At 41.1% G+C, this 17,835-nt stretch overlaps 1 protein-coding gene across 2 annotated transcripts; it reads left to right on the top strand.

Annotated features, from left to right (window-relative positions):
- Positions 1-70: 70 nt before the first annotated feature.
- BAG1 (BAG cochaperone 1) lies at positions 71-14,617 on the top strand. 2 transcript variants are annotated; one of them, XM_038129781.1, is made up of 7 exons: positions 71-251; positions 4,111-4,239; positions 4,393-4,475; positions 5,181-5,294; positions 5,778-5,885; positions 11,361-11,423; positions 13,851-14,617. In XM_038129781.1, the coding sequence occupies exons 1-7, from the start codon at positions 209-211 to the stop codon at positions 13,938-13,940; spliced, it is 630 nt and encodes a 209-aa protein (XP_037985709.1). In that variant the 5' UTR covers positions 71-208; the 3' UTR covers positions 13,941-14,617. The 2 variants fall into 2 exon arrangements, with proteins under 2 accessions (XP_037985709.1, XP_037985710.1); XM_038129782.1 differs by lacking the exon at positions 5,181-5,294.
- Positions 14,618-17,835: the final 3,218 nt, after the last annotated feature.

Below are 17,835 nucleotides of genomic sequence, written 5' to 3'. Positions count from 1 at the left end.
GCTTCGCCAGAGGCGGAGCCTGGTTTGGCACGGGGAAGAACGGGTCCCGTCCACGCCCCGGCCGCGTCCGTGCTGCTGCCGGGAGCCGCCGGGCGGTGCGGCCGGAAAAGCGGCCCGGCAGCGCGGCATTCCCGTTTTCCTGCTGCGGAAGTGACGCGCTCCGGGCGCGCCCCGGCAGCGCCGCCGACCGTTCCTGTGGCGGGGCGAGATGGCGGCGCCCGGAGCCCCGGTGACCGTCACCGTCACGTACAGTAAGCGCCAGGGGCAGCGGGCGGGGGGCGCATCTCCGGCCGCGGTGGCCGCTGCCGGCCTTTCCCCGCCCCTCTGCCGCCATCCCGGCCCGGAGCGGCACCGGGCTCTGCGGCGGGGCGGGCGGGCCGCGACCGCACCGGCGGTGGGGGCGAGCGGGGGCGGCCTCGGCCCAGCCCGGGGTCCATCCCGGCTGCTGCCGTGAGGCTTCGCTCCTTACTGGCCACGGCTGGCCAGGGTCTCCTCCAGCTGGATCGCGGGCGTAGGTGTGCTGCAAGGGTGGTAGTGGGAACAGGTGGCACGGCGGCCTTTGCAGAGGTCGTCTGGGGGCGACGAGGATCTTGGGGGGACTGGAGCATCTCTCTTAAAAGGAAGAGGTGAGGGAGCTGGGCCTGTTCAGCATCGAGGAGAGATGACAGAGGGGACCTCATTGATGTGGATGAATATCTGAAGGGGGGATGCCGAGAAGATGGAGTCAGGCTCTTCTCAGTGATGCTCAGCAATAGCACAAGAAGCAATGGGCAGAAACTGATACACAGGAAGTTCCACCTGAATATGAGGAAAAACTTCTTGATCGTGGGAGTGACTGTTCCTTTGTACAAGTTGCCCAGAAAGGTTGTGCAGTCTCCCTCATTGGAGATATTCAAGAACTCCCTGGATACGATCCTGTGCCACGTGCTCTAGGATGACTCTGCTTGGGCAGGGAAGTTGGACCAGATGAGCCACTGTGGTCCCTTCAAGCTGATCCATTCTGTGATTCTGCTGTTTGGGTAATCTTCATTTAGATGAAATATATTGCTGAAGTCAGCACGGCGTGTTAACAGCAGGTGTTACCCAGTAGTCTTTCTTCTGGTTTGTTGAAGAGGCTTGGATGTTTGCAGCTAGTGAGCTGCAAGGCTGCAACAGAGAGTGGTTTCTTCAGTAGGGCAGGTGAGCGCTGACCTGATGGTCACTCAGAGGCCAGCTGAGGTGGGCTTTTTCCCCCTTTGAAAAGAAAAACCAGAGGAGGGAGAAGAAGGTGGAGGGAAAGATGTATTTATAAGCAAATATAAAACCTTACTGTAAAGGAGTGAGAATAGCTTGGACTCCGCTGTTCTTACAAATAAGATGAGAAACACCGTGGTTAAATTTTGAAGTGGATCTAAGTGAGACAGTAGGAGGAACAAAGAAGATAGTAAGGTATTAAATCAGCAAGATGTTCTGTTGAGTTTGTTAGCAAAACTTAGTAATTTTTATTGTGTTTTAAAAAATTTTTGAAAAATAAATTCTGCCTTTGGTTCTTTTGCCTTATGGTGATAATATTGTTTCCATCGCTAAAGCTTATTGTTTATTTCTAATTGCTCATTCGTGTTTTCCAATTGTGTTTCAAATTGTTTTGTTAAAATGTTTCCTTTATCACCTGGTAGTTTTATTTAAGAGTCTTTGGTGAGGAGTTTTGTGGAATAATTTGTTTGAGTCATCATAATTCATGTGCTCACTAGTACCTTCGGAGTTCTATTTGATCTGAGGGGTTCATTTTGCAAAGATGTCAGCAGTTTAATGATTTGACATATTTATAATTCCAACGTCTTGCTGTTTGGCAACAGCCTGCTTGTCTGAGAATGTTTTTGTCTTTCCAATTGTTTTCTTACCTGGTAATGACTTTGTCATTAACAGAAGTCTCTGTTCAACTCGGGCTTCATCTGTGTGATTTACACCTGCAGCTGTCAGATGTGGCTTGACCACTTTGCACAGAACATTTTTAGTTTTGTGTGCACGAGTGAAAGTGGGAAAGATGGAAATAAGGGCTGAGAAATAAAACAACAGTAGACCCACACGTGTGACTTGACAGTCTGCAAGTGTGGTGGGCAGACCCTGGCTGGACATCAGATGCCCACCAAAGCCACTCTGTCACTCCCCTCCTCAGATGGGCAGGGGACAGAAAATACAACAAAAGCTCGTGGCTTGAGAGAAGGGCAGGGAGAGAGCACTCACCAGGTCATGGAAAAACAGACTTAACTTGGGTGCGTGTAGCTTGTTAACATTCAAATCAGAGTAGAACAATGAGAACTAAAAGAGAAAAAACTATTTTTCCTCCAGGCTTAACTTTCCTCCTGAATTCTCTAATTCTTCCTGCCTGAGCAGTGCAGGGGAATGGGGGATCTGGTGAGTTCATCACACTTTGTCTCTGCTGCTCCTTTCTCCTCAGGGGGAGGGCTCCTCACACTCTTCCCCTTCTCCAGCATGGATTCCTCTTATGGATTGCAGTGCTTCAGGAACAGACTGCTCCAGTGTGCATCCCCCACAGGGTGACAAGTCCTGCCAGCAAACCTGCTCCAGCATGGGCTCCTTTCTCCATGAGTCTGCAGGTCCCTGCCAGGAGCCTGCTCCAGCACAGGCTTCCCACAGGGTCGCAGCCTCCTTCAGGCATCCACCTGCTCTGGTGTGGGATCTTCCATGGGTTGCAGGGGCACAGCTGCTTCACTGTGATCTTCAGTGTGGGCTGCAGGGGAATCTCAGCTCTGGCACCTGGAGCAACCCATGAGTTGTTTTTTATGGTGATTTCACTCTGCTGTGAATTTACAGTAAAATTTGTTTACAGTCTGTCCAAAGTGGTACTCATAATTTGTAATTAAACTGGTTCTGTTGTTACACAAACTTCATATGGTTTTTTCCTCAGTCAATGTTTGTTTGTTTGTTTTTCTTTCAAATGCTCATGGGCAGAGCTCTTATACAAAGCAGTTGTATATATCAAAATGACATTTTGAAATATACTGAGGTTGTGTTTTTTGGTTTGTTTTTTTTTTTTTTCCAAAACAAACTGATAAGAAGGCTCTTTATGGAAAGTGCTTGGGTGAGAGGGGCATAATGTGATGTTAAGCTTAAAATTGTCTTGGAATAACAAATTTTGTTCGAGCTTTAAAATATTTGAGGCTATAGTGTCACTTGTCACTGTGGGAGGCTGGAGCATTTTAAAATCAATTTTTATAGCACACTCCTTTGTAAAAGATACGTGCACTTTAAATTAGAGGCGTGAGAATAGTTTTTCTTCTGGTATGTGTTAAGTTCTCTCTTCCTGCAGAGTAAAAATATCTGTTTTGATTTCCCTTGCAGCCAGAGGTGGTTGATTCCTGTGGGTGCTTTCAGACTGACAGACTTTATGTGTGTGGGAGCAGAGGGTTGTAGAAAGGGTCTGTTGCAAAGCAGAGATTAACAGGCATACTCCTTTTTTCCCCTAAGAACTATCTCTTGTTTGCATGCAAGTAATCTTAGGGAGTCTGAATAGGAAGTGGAAAGTGACAGATAAGCTGGGACTTCTCCAAGTGGTTATGTCTGCTTATCAGTTGTATATGAGGAGAAATAATTTTTGTACTCTGAGAATTCTCTCTGGTTGGTGGTGGAGATGAAACAGGGTGCACAATGATTGCTTGTTTCTCATGTTTGAGAAGAAGGGAGCAAAGGAAGTGATAATTTGTCTCAGATACCAAAGACTCATGTCATTAGAAGTTCCAACAAGTAGGAAATGGAATACATCAGGAAGGTGTGGGCTTTCATGGTTTAGCTTGTGGGATGTCTGGACACCATCTGTACTCTTAAAAAGAGACAGGGAATAATATTTAGCAGGAGCTAAATTATGCCAGTAAAATACACCCAGCTGAGCTCTTCAGGTTATTCCGATGTAAACCAAAATTTTCAGCTGAATTCAGTCACTTCAAGAGGAAGGAAGTGTGGTAGAAAAATTTGATTGAAAATTATCATTCTACATGAGAACCTGTCATTTGAGAACTTCCACATTAATGGTAATAAGTATTAGAGGGGGATTCTCTCTGTTATGTTTTCTAGCTTACAATAAGTGTTACTGTTACTCTGTTTTTCTGCTAGGTAATGAAAAGCACAGCATTCAAGTTGCTTCTCAACGAGAAGATGGTGAACCTACACTACAAGACATGGCTGTACTTATTGAACAAGTCACTGGAGTTCCAGTTCCTTTTCAGAAACTGATATACAAAGGTAACTTATAAAACTGCCGTGTTTCTTATAGATGGTGAGCTTTCATGGGGTGTCCATGTTTTGAATGTCTTCAAAAAGAAATTCTTATGTAAGAAATTCTTATGAAACCAACTGTACTTAAACTGTTTTTTTCCTCTCTCATTCTTCGTCTAGGAAAGTCTCTGAAAGAATTGGAACAACCATTATCAGCGCTTGGTGTTAAAAATGGTTGCAAAGTCATGTTGATTGGGAAAAGGGTAAGCATTGCTTTGGACCTTTTTTCCCCTTAAACTATCATCATTTTTGTCACTAAGTCAGCTGCTGAACACAGAAACAAGCTGGAGCATTAATCTAATTTTGTATACCTATCCACAAAGTTGAGTTCAGTCTCATGTTACACTGCGAATAACTGCAGTTTGTACTTTTCTGAAATTACATTATTGACTGGCTTCTGCTTTACTTTATTCACAGGACTCTGCCTAATTTGTGGTCAGTGCTCATGAACTTTCTGTGCACTGAGGACATTATCTGCCCATCTTATTTTTCTGGTTTAAAAAAATCTTCCCCAACTATAGCTACTGAGTCTTGATCATCTAGGTTATTTCTGGTGAAATGATTTGTGGCTGGCTTTGCAACTTGAGGATGAGATAATAATCTTATGATGTAAATATTGCCTATACTTTAGAAATTATAGGTTGACAAAAAAAATTGCACTTTTCCTTTTTCCTTCAAATTAATCTCATTAATTGTGTTTATGTACATTGCTGATTTAAGTATATTTGTAATTAAGCTTTGGAAGAAGCTTATTTGGTAGTTACTGAAATATGGAAAGAATAGCCACAGTGTAGTGTGTATTCTAAACCCTCAGAAGCCTTTATGTCTGTATCAGCACTGCTGCTTTTTAGCTGCGTTGTATCTTTATTTGTTCCTTAGTTGTGAATGTTGTACTTTTGAATACACAGAATAGTCCAGAAGAAGAGGCTGAATTAAAGAAGTTAAAAGATTTGGAGAAGTCAGTGGAGCAAATAGCTAATAAGTTAGAGGAAGTAAATAAAGAGTTCACAAGTATCCAGAAGGTATGCCAGTTTTGTATCACTTTATGTCTTTGCAAAGCAGTTTTGTAGGTATTCCTATGTTAAAAAAACCCAAACAAAACAGTTTGGAGGTTTTGAGTAGTCAGTAATAGCTGCCCTTCCTAAATGTCCAAGAGTCAGTAATAATTCTTAGTGAATTCCAAATGCCATTTATGAGTTTGCAAAATAGAGACATGGCAATGTTTGGAAAAAGGTAAATATTGTTTCATATGGGATAACTTACATTCTTTATATCTGGAAGAAGAAGGTATATTACATGCTTATCATTTTAGTAAACCCAACAGATCTTACATTTACCATGTCAAGAATTGATAAAATACAGAAGAATACATATTAAGATTTGAGTCCCTATCATGCTTGAAAATACAGAAATAGTAAAAGATGTTTTCTACTCTTGTGGATTGACCGATTCTCTAAGGTGAATGTTGTGTAGGGTATAGGTTAATTTTGTTTTTTCTTCTTCAGGGATTTTTAGCAAAGGATCTCCAAGCAGAAGCACTAAAACAGCTGGACAAGAGGATAAAAGGAACTGCAGAGCAGTTCATGAAGACCCTTGAACAGATTGATGCCATTGTAAGTAACTAATCACAGAAGAGGGTCAAATCCCAACAGAAACTTATTTGATATTTTAATGTACTAAGAAATCTACTTTTGGCTATCCAAGTGTTTCACAGTCATTAGTGGATCATAACCTTACATTACATTTCCAGAGTATAATATACATCTTCCTGTATCATGTAGTAGCTGAGAGCTGCATGAGAATAAGGGTCTTCTACAGAGATAATGGAAAATTGCCCCAACCAGTGTGTTTCCTTACTCTGTTTTTCTGTCTGCTGGTCGTTCTCTCTAAGCCTCATTATATAATTATGTTGCATATCAAGATCATAATAGAGTGCTCTGAGGGAAAAATGCTGCTTTTCTGTGGTAGTGATGTCTTTGGGTCTCCTCCTTGGTACAGTGACCTTCTATTGGATTTTTTTTCAGAAATATGCCGTGCAAGTACCTATAACTGGTGAAACAATGTAATTTAATTTGATGGACTCTTTGTAAAAGTTCAGCAGTGGACTAAGAGTAATAATTTGAACTGGCCCTCATCAAATGCTATGTAATATGGATGTGTTCCTGGAAATGGTGGGAAGCTTACTAACTAATTTCCTGCTTTTGTATTGTGAGCCTATGATGATAATGTAGTCTTTGCTGTTTGTTATAGCCAACAGTTCCGAAAACTTTTTTAAAAAATTGCTGTATTCTAAGTATTTTGAAGTCTTCAAATTTCTGTTTCCTGTTGTGCCTCTCGTAAAGGAGAATATTGTGCTGACAGTTATTGACTGCTGTTAGGCATAAAGACTTCATATAACTGATTTCCTGCTTGAAGTGGCAGATTTACTACATGTTGTCATGAAAATATCAGTAAGGTGACAACAACTGTCTCAATTGGATGGGGTTAAAGCTTATTTCTGACCCTTTCAATTTTTGATACCAAATCCTGTTTGGGAAAAAACTCAGTGCTTGTATTCTGGGCGCAGTTCTGGAACCCAGCAGGCAGCCTTGTAAAACTGTTTCACTGCTTTCTGAATAATCCAAACTCAATTTCCCAAGTTTACTTTTAATTCTGTTACTTTTTGTGTGGCTTTAACAGAAAGCATGCTGTGCTGTATCTCCTCATCCAAAATACTCTAAATAGTACTGGACAAGGGATTTTAGGTCTAGTACAATATTTTAGAAGACTTACAATCAGTGACTTGGTGTTTAGGTTTGGGAAATAATGGAGTCCCTGTACTTTTTTTCTTGGGAAAGTGGAGCAGCCACAGCTAAGACGAATTATAATTAATTTCTTTCAAAATCTGTAGTAATTGTTTGTTACTTTATTGTATAAGAGCCTATGACATGGAAAAGTATATTTTTTTTAAAAAGAAGTAAGGGTTTGGATTGCTGGTTATTGCAGTCACATTGCACGTATTTCTTTCTTTTAATATACAAAGCTGGCTGTGAGATTTATCATGAAACCTGGACTACTGTGCAATCTTGCAGATGAAATACATGTAGGTGGGTGGAATCTTTACATAAAATGTGTGAGTTCAGAGTGCTGGTATCACACCAGGTCAGATGAACAGGCCACCAACTGACTGATGCAGCCGTACTGTGGTTGTGCACTATATGGAGGCATCAGTACAGACTGGTAGTGAGGAGTGTGTATGAGCAGTAAATGAGTTCCACTGGAGGAGAAAATGGCAAATAGAAATGCAAAGCAGTAAAGTATTTTATCTTATAGAATTGGTTTATACAAGTAATTAGCATTCTTTTCAGCAGCCAAGTACAAAGCTAGTTGTGACACATCTGTTAAATGCTATTGAACATGTAGAGGTGCTGTTGATTGAGTCAACAGCATGTTAAAAAATTCAGAGGGGAAAAATGTGACTGACTGAGAAGAATGGATGATGCATTGTAGAAGTCAAACATATCAGCAAGCTCACGCTGTAAATATTCCAGCTTTTTTTTTTTTGGCAGAATTGTCACAACTCATTACGATGTCTCAGCTGCTGTGTGTTATTTGGATCACTCAAAACTATACAGCTTAATGCAAAATGAGATTTTGTTGTTTACAGAGAGACAAGGCTGAGGAAGCCCGCATATTGTTTTCTTTCTGTTCTAGGAGTATGACTCTCTTACTGGTAGCAGACAAGCTCATTAATTAGAGGAGCTGAGTTTGGAACTAAATACTTTTACTAGATGCCATGCATTCCACAATTGTGAATTTAAAAGATGGGATTTGGAAGGTGGGGAAGTTTATAATCATACAGTAGCGGGGTGTGAGAGAAAAAATACAGTGTTGTCACTGCCAGAGGTGTGAAAGAAAAATAATGAAGGGATGCTTTTGGGTAGAGCATGTGTAACTTAAGCATTGTAACATAAATGTGCTTAAATAGCTATTGCTTTCACGGCATCTTACAAAATTTTAATTTGTCTGACACAGTCAGACATTGCCATAAGCCACAGATTTTAGAAGTTTTCTTCAGGAAGAATGCAGTTGAGTCTTGTTCAATACTCAAAAATTTGTGTGTGTGCATTCACAGATGTACTATTTATTTCATCAGTTAAAACAATTGGTCCAGGAATAGAAATCAAAATACACCATTTATTACAAATCCCAGTGAGAAGAATACAGGAAATGCTTTACTTGGTCATCTGGATCAGTTTTTTAAATATCTGAAAGGCTTTTTCAAGAAAAAGCAAAGTTTTTCTGAGATCAGTAGGAAGATTTGAATCCACAGTCATGACAGTATGTACCTGTGGACCAGCTCTGATTTAATGAATGCTTTCACCAATACTGCAGTGTGAGCACTCACTTTGTCCTCAAGATGGTCTCCTATTAAATGGCAGATTTTTTTAATCTAGAAAGACAATATTGCAGAGAACAGATTGTTCTAAGAATTGAAAAAAGCTTTCTCTTCTGAAATACCAGTCACTGATTTTGTTAGCATAAATTCACAACAAATCTGTCAAATTGCATCTATCAGTACTGAGGACACTTGATAGTGCTTCTGACTCATAGTTATGCTCTGGTGGCCGATCCTCCTTTCCTGAAGATTTTTTAAAATTATAGTTCCTCTGTAGAACTTACTTTAATTAACAAACTGTTCTGATGAAATTTAACTGTCTCCTTGTCTCTGCTATACTTGTCATTGGATAAATCTATATGAAATTAACATTTCAAGGATTAAAAGAAAGAAGTATTCTGAAAAAAACCCACCACTGTTCCTGTAACAAATATTTTCCAGATGTCTGGGAAGTTTTTCCACTTACAATGAGATCCTATTGCTAAACTTTTTGGATTTATCTGAATCAATAAAAATGTGAAAAGCATTTCTTACTGTAATTCTTTAATCTCTTAGCCCGAGTTGTAAACATGAAATCAGATCTTCAGAGAAAGGTATTTCTAAAGCTCAAGGAGCATTGTTACATGAAAAGGGAGGTTTTTCCAGCCCTTTCTGTTTGATTTGTGTGTCAGTGCCCCAGGTTAACTGAGACCCTTGTGCCCCACCAGTCTGTCAGCATCCTGTTACCCTTCCGTGAGCAGCCCCCTTGGTGCGAGCGTGGTTCAGCTGACCTGCTTGGGGCCACATGCAAACAGAGAGGCCCCTCCTGGACCTGCACACCTTTAATTGGTCTGTTGGTGCCCCAGGCAAGATTCAGGGACAAATTCAGGACAAAACAGCATAAGAGGGACCCCCTCCTGGGTACCCACAGTCAAATATGTTACCTGCTGCCAGTGACTCTAAGTGCTCTTGAAGGACTCACTTTACCAGTCTATGGAGTAGCCCTCCTTTATTAATACTATAGAAAACTCTTGACAGATTGCTGGTGGTAGTATCTGGCTGCAAAAATGTACTTAAAGCAATATACTAACCAGCTCTAATCCCCAGTAATGGAGTCTTCCCTACATTTATGCCATTTTAAACTTTTATACTATTTTTACGTTTAGTTGGAGCTAGAGTGATTCTAGTCATGCATCATGTTCAGTGGGGGATGGTTGTACTTTGGAGGTGGGTAATGTCAGTGTTACATCTGAGGTGACCTTTGAGGCTGGGGCTATGAATTAGGATTGCATCCAAGGTAAACTTTGGAATGGAGTGGGCATCTGTGATTTTGCCACAGTTGCTGGTTCAACAGCAGGAAATCTTTTCCTTCCTTGGCTGACGGCTGTTACATGGCTTATCAGCTACAAGGTATCACCATGTTCCCCCTTAGCGTTTATTTGTGGGAAGCTGGGCATGCTGACCTCATTCCATCCAGGGAGCAGCAACTGTATTTTCTCCCTATAATTTTCCCTATTGTTATATCTGGGTTGGCAGCTTTCCACCCTTTTCTATCCTCCACTTCATCCCCCCTTAGCCTCTCTTCTGACTACAGTTTTTTGTTACTTTCCTACCATGTTACAGTAATGGAAACTGGGTTGTAGCTTTCTATTCCAGCCATCATGCTGTTAGGGCTCAAGAGGGAAACAACACTGAAATACCTCTGAGGAGATAGGGAGGTGACATGGCCCACAGCTCAGCTGAAGTGTCTCACACCAGTGCACACAGCGTGGGAAACAAACAGGGAAAGCTGAATCCATTTGTCTGAACAATAAAAGAAAAGAGCACCTTTTTTTTTTGTTGTTGGTATTTTGATTTTTACAAAAGTTTATGTATGTAAACCTCCCAGCTGTGTTCACATTTTGGCTGCAATGAAACAGATTAGGTTAGGGAAATCAGTGTTCTTGGTCTGGAGTTAGGGTGGAAGATAAAATGTAAACTAGTGAGAAACTCCCAAGATGTTTATGCATTTCCACCAGTGAGAACACAGTGTTTTTAAGAATATTCACATAAACTTTATATAATGATAATCATTTGTACACGTGTTTTACCTGTTGAGAAAAAAATCAAACCTGAGCACCATTCCTCAGCAACCCCTCAATTTCACATAGCTCAAAAAGGACAAAGCATGTAGCACTCGCCAGGAAGCACTTACATGAACGTAAAGGGTGGTAGGAGTACAGAAAATGATGCAGTTTGAATTAAATGAAAAGCTGACATCGTGTAACTCTTCACATCTGTTGCCTTCCATGAGTGCATTGCAGAGATGATCGGATGTACAGCTTAGACTGGCAATGGCTGCATTGCTAATGATACATTCCAATGATGGCGAGTGATTGAGTGAATGCATTTGTAAGAAATTTGTTCATGTTATAATCTCTGAAGAAGCTCTGAAGAGCAGTTAACACACACCACAGCAGAAAAAGCAGTGTGTGTAGTCTGTTGCTGTATATTCCCTAAAGACAAATGGTAGGTTTGCTGTCTCTGTTCTTTGCAGTCAGCATGCTGCACCCTGGCTTTTTAATAACTTTTTCTTACAGATTCTTTCCTGTGTAACCATCTTACTGAGCAGGCAGGACATTTTTAGGATGCCGATTCAGAGGATTCTTTGATAATTCCAGTTTTTGCTGTAAGTCTAATATGTTCATTCCAGCATTAACCTGCATCAACTTGTTTGCTTATTTTACTGCAGAATCTGCCAGAGAATTTCAGTGACTGCAGACTGAAAAAGAAGGGGTTAGTGAAGAGGGTCCAGGTGAGTTTTCTTGGTTTCTTTTGGTGAATTTTTTCCTTTTTTTTTTCTTCCATAAATGCTGGGCACTTGTATACCAAGAGTTTGTGAAAATGTGCTGTTTAGATTTTTTCAGTGTTTGTTCTTACATTGGTATTTTGTATGACCTCCCTTTGAGAGATATTTAATAGCTTTATAAAATAGCACAAAACCACAGATTTTATACGTCATGCTGTTTTCAGATAATGTTTGTCATTTACATTAACGGTTTGTCTTATGGCTGCCTGATGTTGTGAAGTAATCCTGATAACTTGAAAAGACAATGGGATTGATCATTCCCCTTTTTTTGAATCTTCATGGACCGGAGTAATGACTGAGGTCTGGGCACAAGGATGCAGTTAACCGTAACTCCTGCTGACCTACTCCTGACCTTGCCAGAGGTGTTCTTTGGAAAATTTAGCTTATACTGCAATGCACCAACTTTCTTTGGAGAGTAGGTCTTTGAGATCTGTACAGCAGAGTAGCTCTGCTGGGGATGGAGGGTTTAATTGCTTTGCTATGGTATGATGCTTGTAAATTCCTAGGCATTGTTTTCTTAGAGACCTTGAACTGAAGGTTTGTTGGTAAATACTGGAATTTAGCTCCCTTCACTCAAACTTACATAGATGAATGGTAATGCTACTTGTATTACTGTTTTTATTTCTGTTGTGCTAACTTTAGTGCCAGGATGGGCTCCTAAAAATTGTTTGTGGAACTACCTTGAATTCATATATAGAGTTGAATGATTTTGTCTTTTACTGTAACCTTATTAAATACCGCCCATTGATGTTTCACAAGTTTTTTAGAATAGCCTTCTATTTTAGAGGAAGGCCCACCAAGAAGTACTTCATAGGAGAAGTGGTTTTAGTTACAGCTTTAGGGACTTAGTTATTGAGATAAGTTCAGGTAATGCAAATGGAAACGAAGGTGGTTGCTGGTGTGGCTGTGTTATGTGGGGGTTCTGAACACATTCTTGATTCCACGTGCCTAACCAAGGCAGCAAAACTTGTAATAGTCTGGTGGCTATCAACTTTGTGGAAGCTACTGGATCTCCACTCTTGGATGAAGTTACAGCTGGAGTAAGTGGGGCTTTGATTAAGAACTGCTGCGAAAGCATAAAATGGGTTCTGTTGAGCAGAGATCAGAATTATTTATGTGCTTTTATAGGCACAGCATTATGCAGCTCTGGGTTATGAGCCCTTTGAGGACTCCAGAAGAATCCTAAGGAGTTTCAGAGCCAACAACAGTTTGTTTTTCCAGAGCAAGAACAAGAAAACAGTGGCAAGTTATGCTTATTATTCTTAGGTGTCCATGAAAGCAAGGGGGAGCTATTAACAGCCTTCTACTGCTGGCAGTCACACATCTTCCAGGGTGGGAAGATAAATAGGAAAGAGTAGCAGCCAGCAACTGCAGTTGTTACCACCTTCACTTTTTCATCATTCAAGTTCTTACAGATGTGAATTGATGACAGCTCAAGGGATTGGTTGGAAACAGATGATTCAAAGCAGTGTTGGTGGTTGAGGAACATTCACGTGGCACAATAGTTTGCTGCTCTAGAAGGAAAGTGCTTTCTTACTGTCATCTTAATGTGAATAACATGGAATGTCTGGTTTGACTGTCAGAGTCTGGTGCAGACGTAGCAAAAACAAAGGTGAGACATGAGTAGCTAATTGGAGAATCTTTCTCAGGAAGTGCAGTGTACTTGCATACCTTGGGGTTGGCACAAAACAGTTTATTGGCTTTAAGTGCTGGCTTGTTGTGCTGTGTACAGGCTGAGCAAAGTGACCAGGGGCTGCTGGCTCCCAGCTGCTTTCTGTGTGTTGCTCTCACACTCTGCTTGTGAGAATTCATGGGCAGATTCTAAGAAAGCGTGAGGTGCTGTGGACTGCCCTTTTTGGAATGGAGCCTTCTGTCTTTTGAGGAACACCAGCTACTGATGAAGGTTCAATGGTACATTGTAGTCTTAAGAAGTAGAAAAGGTCTTGGTTTAATGAAAGCTTGTTTTAAATTTGACTGAGCAGGTTTGTCCCTCCCAGCCTTGGCCTCTGAAGTATGTGCTTTAGAAAGGAGCTTAGAAATTGTGTTCGAAACTGAATGAAGCGCTAACTTGTCTGAACCTTTGTGTTTCCTATTGTTGTTTATGAACTTTGGATCAACTGAAAACACATCAGCATCAGGACTGGTGATGGTGGGCAGCCGTGCTGTTATCCTTACTATCCTTATCCAGTGTCATGTTTCTGGTGGATTCTGGGTAAATGCAGGTGTGCATAAGCTATTACCAGAACAACTGGAAAATGGTTGTTGAGTTGACATCTTCAAATTCACTATAGAAACTGCACTTTCAGTTCTTCAGAAACACCTCCCTGTGCCAAATTGTGCATCCAATAACATTTGTTTGTTTTTTGTTCTCAGGTTTTTCTTGCCCAGTGTGATACCATTGAAGGGAACATTGGTCAAGAGATGGACAAGCTACAGTCAAAGAATTTGGCACTGGCAGAATGAGGCATCGCCTTACATAATTAGGAAACATAATTGCTCTATGAGCAAGAAGAAAAGTTTGCTCTTTGTTTTGGAGCACATATCCAGCTTCCTTTTTGTTTTCTTTTCCCCTCAAAGCCCAGTCTGTTAGACTGGCACCAGTCAATCATTTCTTGCTGGTTGTCTTGTTTGCCGCTTGGTTAGAACTATTATTTTGAAAAGAAATCCTTCCTGAAGAATGGCTGAGCTAATCTTTGTGATGAATTGTGTATCTTATGGACAAATAAGGTAGTTTAGTTAACTAAGTTATGAAGTTTTCAGTGGTGGGCAATTTTGTCTGATATATCTTTGAATTTATTTACAGCTCAAATCAAAGAAGGTCTATAATCGTACAAGTGCCATAAGTTGCAGTTGTAGGACTTCAGCTTGATTGAAAAAGGCAAACTGAGACAACATCTGGGAAAGTTGAACATTCTAGTAGACAGTTCAGAGCAATAAAAACCCCTACGCATTTGTATCTACTTAATGTTTGTATGCATTTATAAATATAAGAAAGCTTGACTATAAGGGAGTCGTACCTATTTTAGCCTTAAATTGTCATAATAAATGGAATGTACTGTAACATGTATGGTACTTAATTTTGAGTGGTGCTTTAAGTTGTTACTGAGCTCCTTGATACAGATGTATGTTTTTTACACAGATTTCTGATGTACTGTGGTTTTTATAGATTATTTGTATTTTTATTATTTGTGTTCTGTCTTGCGTTATGTTGAGAAATGAAATGAGATTTCTCATGCTGCTCAAATACCAAGGGTTCAGTTCAAGCAAAGTATAACTGAGGAGCTATTTTGAAAGGTTTTTTTTATACTTTTTTCTGAATTTACTGAATTCATGATGCTATATTTAATGGGAAAAATGCAGTGATTATTCCAGTATGTTAAGGCAATCAGTGAATTTTTATAACATGTTGCAAAGAGACACAGGTTGATTTTAGCAATGCCATCTGTGTGAGGGTTATGGCTGAGTCTTGCAGTCACGTATGTACCATGCTTAACCTTCTCTGTTAGCTGAGAAGTCAGCTTTTGCAGGAGGCACAAACTTTTTGAGGGGGTGCAGCCAACTTTGCAGTGGTTGCTCAGAGGTTCTGAGCAGACTGTGGAGCATGTCAGCCTGTGGGTAACATAAATGTACAGGGTCTGCTTTTTCACTGATGCTCCTCATTGGGAGGTCAGCCAGATACACAGCAGCTAGGGCAGCAGGGACTGGGAAGGAGCCTCTTTCTGTGCAAGAAATAAACTCTTCATCCCAAATGAGTCAGACTGAGAATGTTCAGAACTGGTCCTTAGGTAGTGAGGCATTATCCATATGTTTTAAGGTTAGCTATCCTTTCAAGATAAAAAAAGGAAATTTATGTAAAAAGATCTTAACTTCTGATAAGTTATAAAGCTTAAATAATACCTAAAGTGATATTATTACAGTATTGTGTTTGATGTTCGTAATTGGAGGAACATTTTTTTAGTGAAAAATGCTATTGAACAAATGAAGTGATAGCTGTGCATTACAAAGGCTCACTTATATTCTAAAAATGCTGGTTGACCATACCAAGATTTGAGTTGCCATGTGTTTTGCTGTTAACCAGTTACTCCAAGCTTATATTTTTTTCCTTATGAAATCCTCTTACCAGCATCTGTGGAGGATTTCATAGTCTAAACTCCTAGGAACGTTATCTGTCATGTTAGGATTTGGTATGGTAGGACTGTGGAAGATTTTTCCCTAGGCTAACTAGTCTGTCATGCTGCATTTCCCCAGTGCTTGAAGGTTAAGAGGAGGAAGCATCAGTTGCAGTCATTTTTGTGAAGCCCTGCCTATCCTGTGGCTGCTTCTGGACCAGATCCAGCTGCCTCTTAAACCACCAGCAACACTTGCCTAATTCAGGGAATGCAAAATCAACCACTTTGCTCTGATGGAAAGGATCCTCACCCTCCCAGATGTGGGTTCTCTGATGTGTTGAGCTTTCACAGGTGCACGTACAATAAGCAAGAATCCCCCTGTGCCCAGGGAGAGAACGGAGAGCTGTGGTCATGGCTAGGACTGCGTCCATTTCTGCTGTTCCTGTGTAGTTTTCTCTCTTGGGTGAGAACATTTACAGGCAGACATCGTCTTCCCAACAGTCTTTCCCAGAAACTGCTGGTTCCTTAGATGTGCTTGTGTGAGTACATCCTCAGCCTGTTTCAGAGCAAGGTGGATTAACTTCAGGATGTTCCATAGCAGATCTTTTGAGGGTCTGATACTTTGAGGCAAAGAGAGTGATGGTGAACCTCTCCCACCAGCACATCTGTATTCAGCAGAGGGTGGGTGTCCTGAGCCAAATTTACCTTGCAATGCTAAGTGGTTTGGTCTCTAGGACAAAAGTATGTGTATGAAGACCAACTTCTGCAGTATAAATTGTTTTGTCTTCCAAATATAAAAATGAGTTGATTTGTTTTGGAAAACAGATGGTTGTATTTAGAGTTATGCAAGACATTCTAGAGTGAATTGACTTTTATACTTAGTTTTGGAGAGGGGAGTCGTAAACATTTTTTTGTCAGAATAGCCTTAAATTCAGTAAAAGCCAGTGTTTGTGCTTTTCAAAAGTGCAGCAGACTGCAATTGTGGGAGGAAGGGGAAGGAAGATGTGATTTTAAATATTTTTCAGAGTTTGTAAATATAAATAATCAAGCTTAAGCTATAGTCTCACTGATTCTGTAGTTCAGGTGTACTGTGATACCTGTTTTGCTACTGAATCGTTTCCTCAGCCCAACAATCTGCCATGATCATGTCAAAACCGAAGTTACTCCCTTTTGCCTTAGTTGCACTTATCCCATTGTCTTCCTCCAGTTGCTGTGTTGCTCTGGCTGTGTTTACAGACCTTGGATTTGCCATCCTGGCGAAACGTACCGCAGGATTTGTCTTTTATCAAAATGGAAATTGAATTGCACACGCCCTTGGCCCGTTTTCTCTCCCAGATCCCGTGGGCTGGTGTGAGAAGAACCAAACCCGACTCAGGGAAATGTGGAGTCTGGAGCCATGGGATGAGTTGCTCTCTGGAAACAGCACAAAATTATAGTGGCATCCTCCACGACCAAGTCCTCTGGAAGGTAATGTCACTGTAAGCCTGGAGCAACACTTTTTGACTTCTAATGGACACTCGTGGTTTGGAGTAGAGCACTTGACACCATGGAAATTGGCACTAGATTTTTTTCTTTTTTTGGTTAACTCGCGTTATTGTACTGTGATAAATGAAAAGATAAAAATAAAACATGGAAAGTTCTCTGCCGTCCTTGGTCATGTTGTAGTCACAAAATTCTGTATGTGGGCTGTATTTTAGCGGAGAAGGCACACGGGGCTCTGGCTGGTGCTGCCGTGTGCAGGGCAGCGAGCGGGGCCTCCCGGAGGGCGCCTGATTTGGGGCCTCCAGTGTTCCCAGGATTGGCAACGACACGGAATTTTTAAAAAGCTGTTAAAAAAGAAAAAAAATAGAACATAAAATAGTTTACACAGTTGTGTTGCACACCGTGCACTGGAACAGGTTGTCCAGAGAGGCTGTGGAGTCTTCCTCATTGAAGATATTAAAGAACCATCTGGACACAGTCGTGTGCCAGGCAGGTTGGCCCGGCTGACCCGCTGTGATGCCTTCCAACCTGACCCTCCCTGTGAGTCTGTGTTTTCTGGATCTGGACGTATGGGACGTAAAGTTCATTATTTTTTTTACTTATTCGGGTGGTTTGGCATGAGGGGTGGGGTACCTTTCAGGCAGCTTATTCAGAGCCGTTCCCACAGCTGGACTGCTGTGTCCGTCGAGCTCCGTTGGTGCTCCAAAGGCTTAACTAAAGAACATCCGCTAAAGAGGAGGGCGGTGAAGGAGACGGATCCGTTCCCG

This window comes from Motacilla alba, chromosome 2 (genome assembly GCF_015832195.1).
Source record: "Motacilla alba alba isolate MOTALB_02 chromosome 2, Motacilla_alba_V1.0_pri, whole genome shotgun sequence".
Taxonomy (NCBI): domain Eukaryota; kingdom Metazoa; phylum Chordata; class Aves; order Passeriformes; family Motacillidae; genus Motacilla; species Motacilla alba.
Note: the sequence above shows the minus strand (reverse complement) of the source record. Positions and strands in the feature narration are given on the sequence as shown.

Excerpts from the sequence above, each read along its gene's own strand:
- BAG1 (XM_038129781.1), top strand. The coding sequence starts at position 209 with ATGGCGGCGCCCGGAGCCCCGGTGACCGTCACCGTCACGTACA. Across the intron at positions 4,476-5,180 it reads TCATGTTGATTGGGAAAAGG|AATAGTCCAGAAGAAGAGGC; the intron begins GTAAGCATTGCT and ends TTGAATACACAG. Across the intron at positions 5,886-11,360 it reads TTGAACAGATTGATGCCATT|AATCTGCCAGAGAATTTCAG; the intron begins GTAAGTAACTAA and ends ATTTTACTGCAG.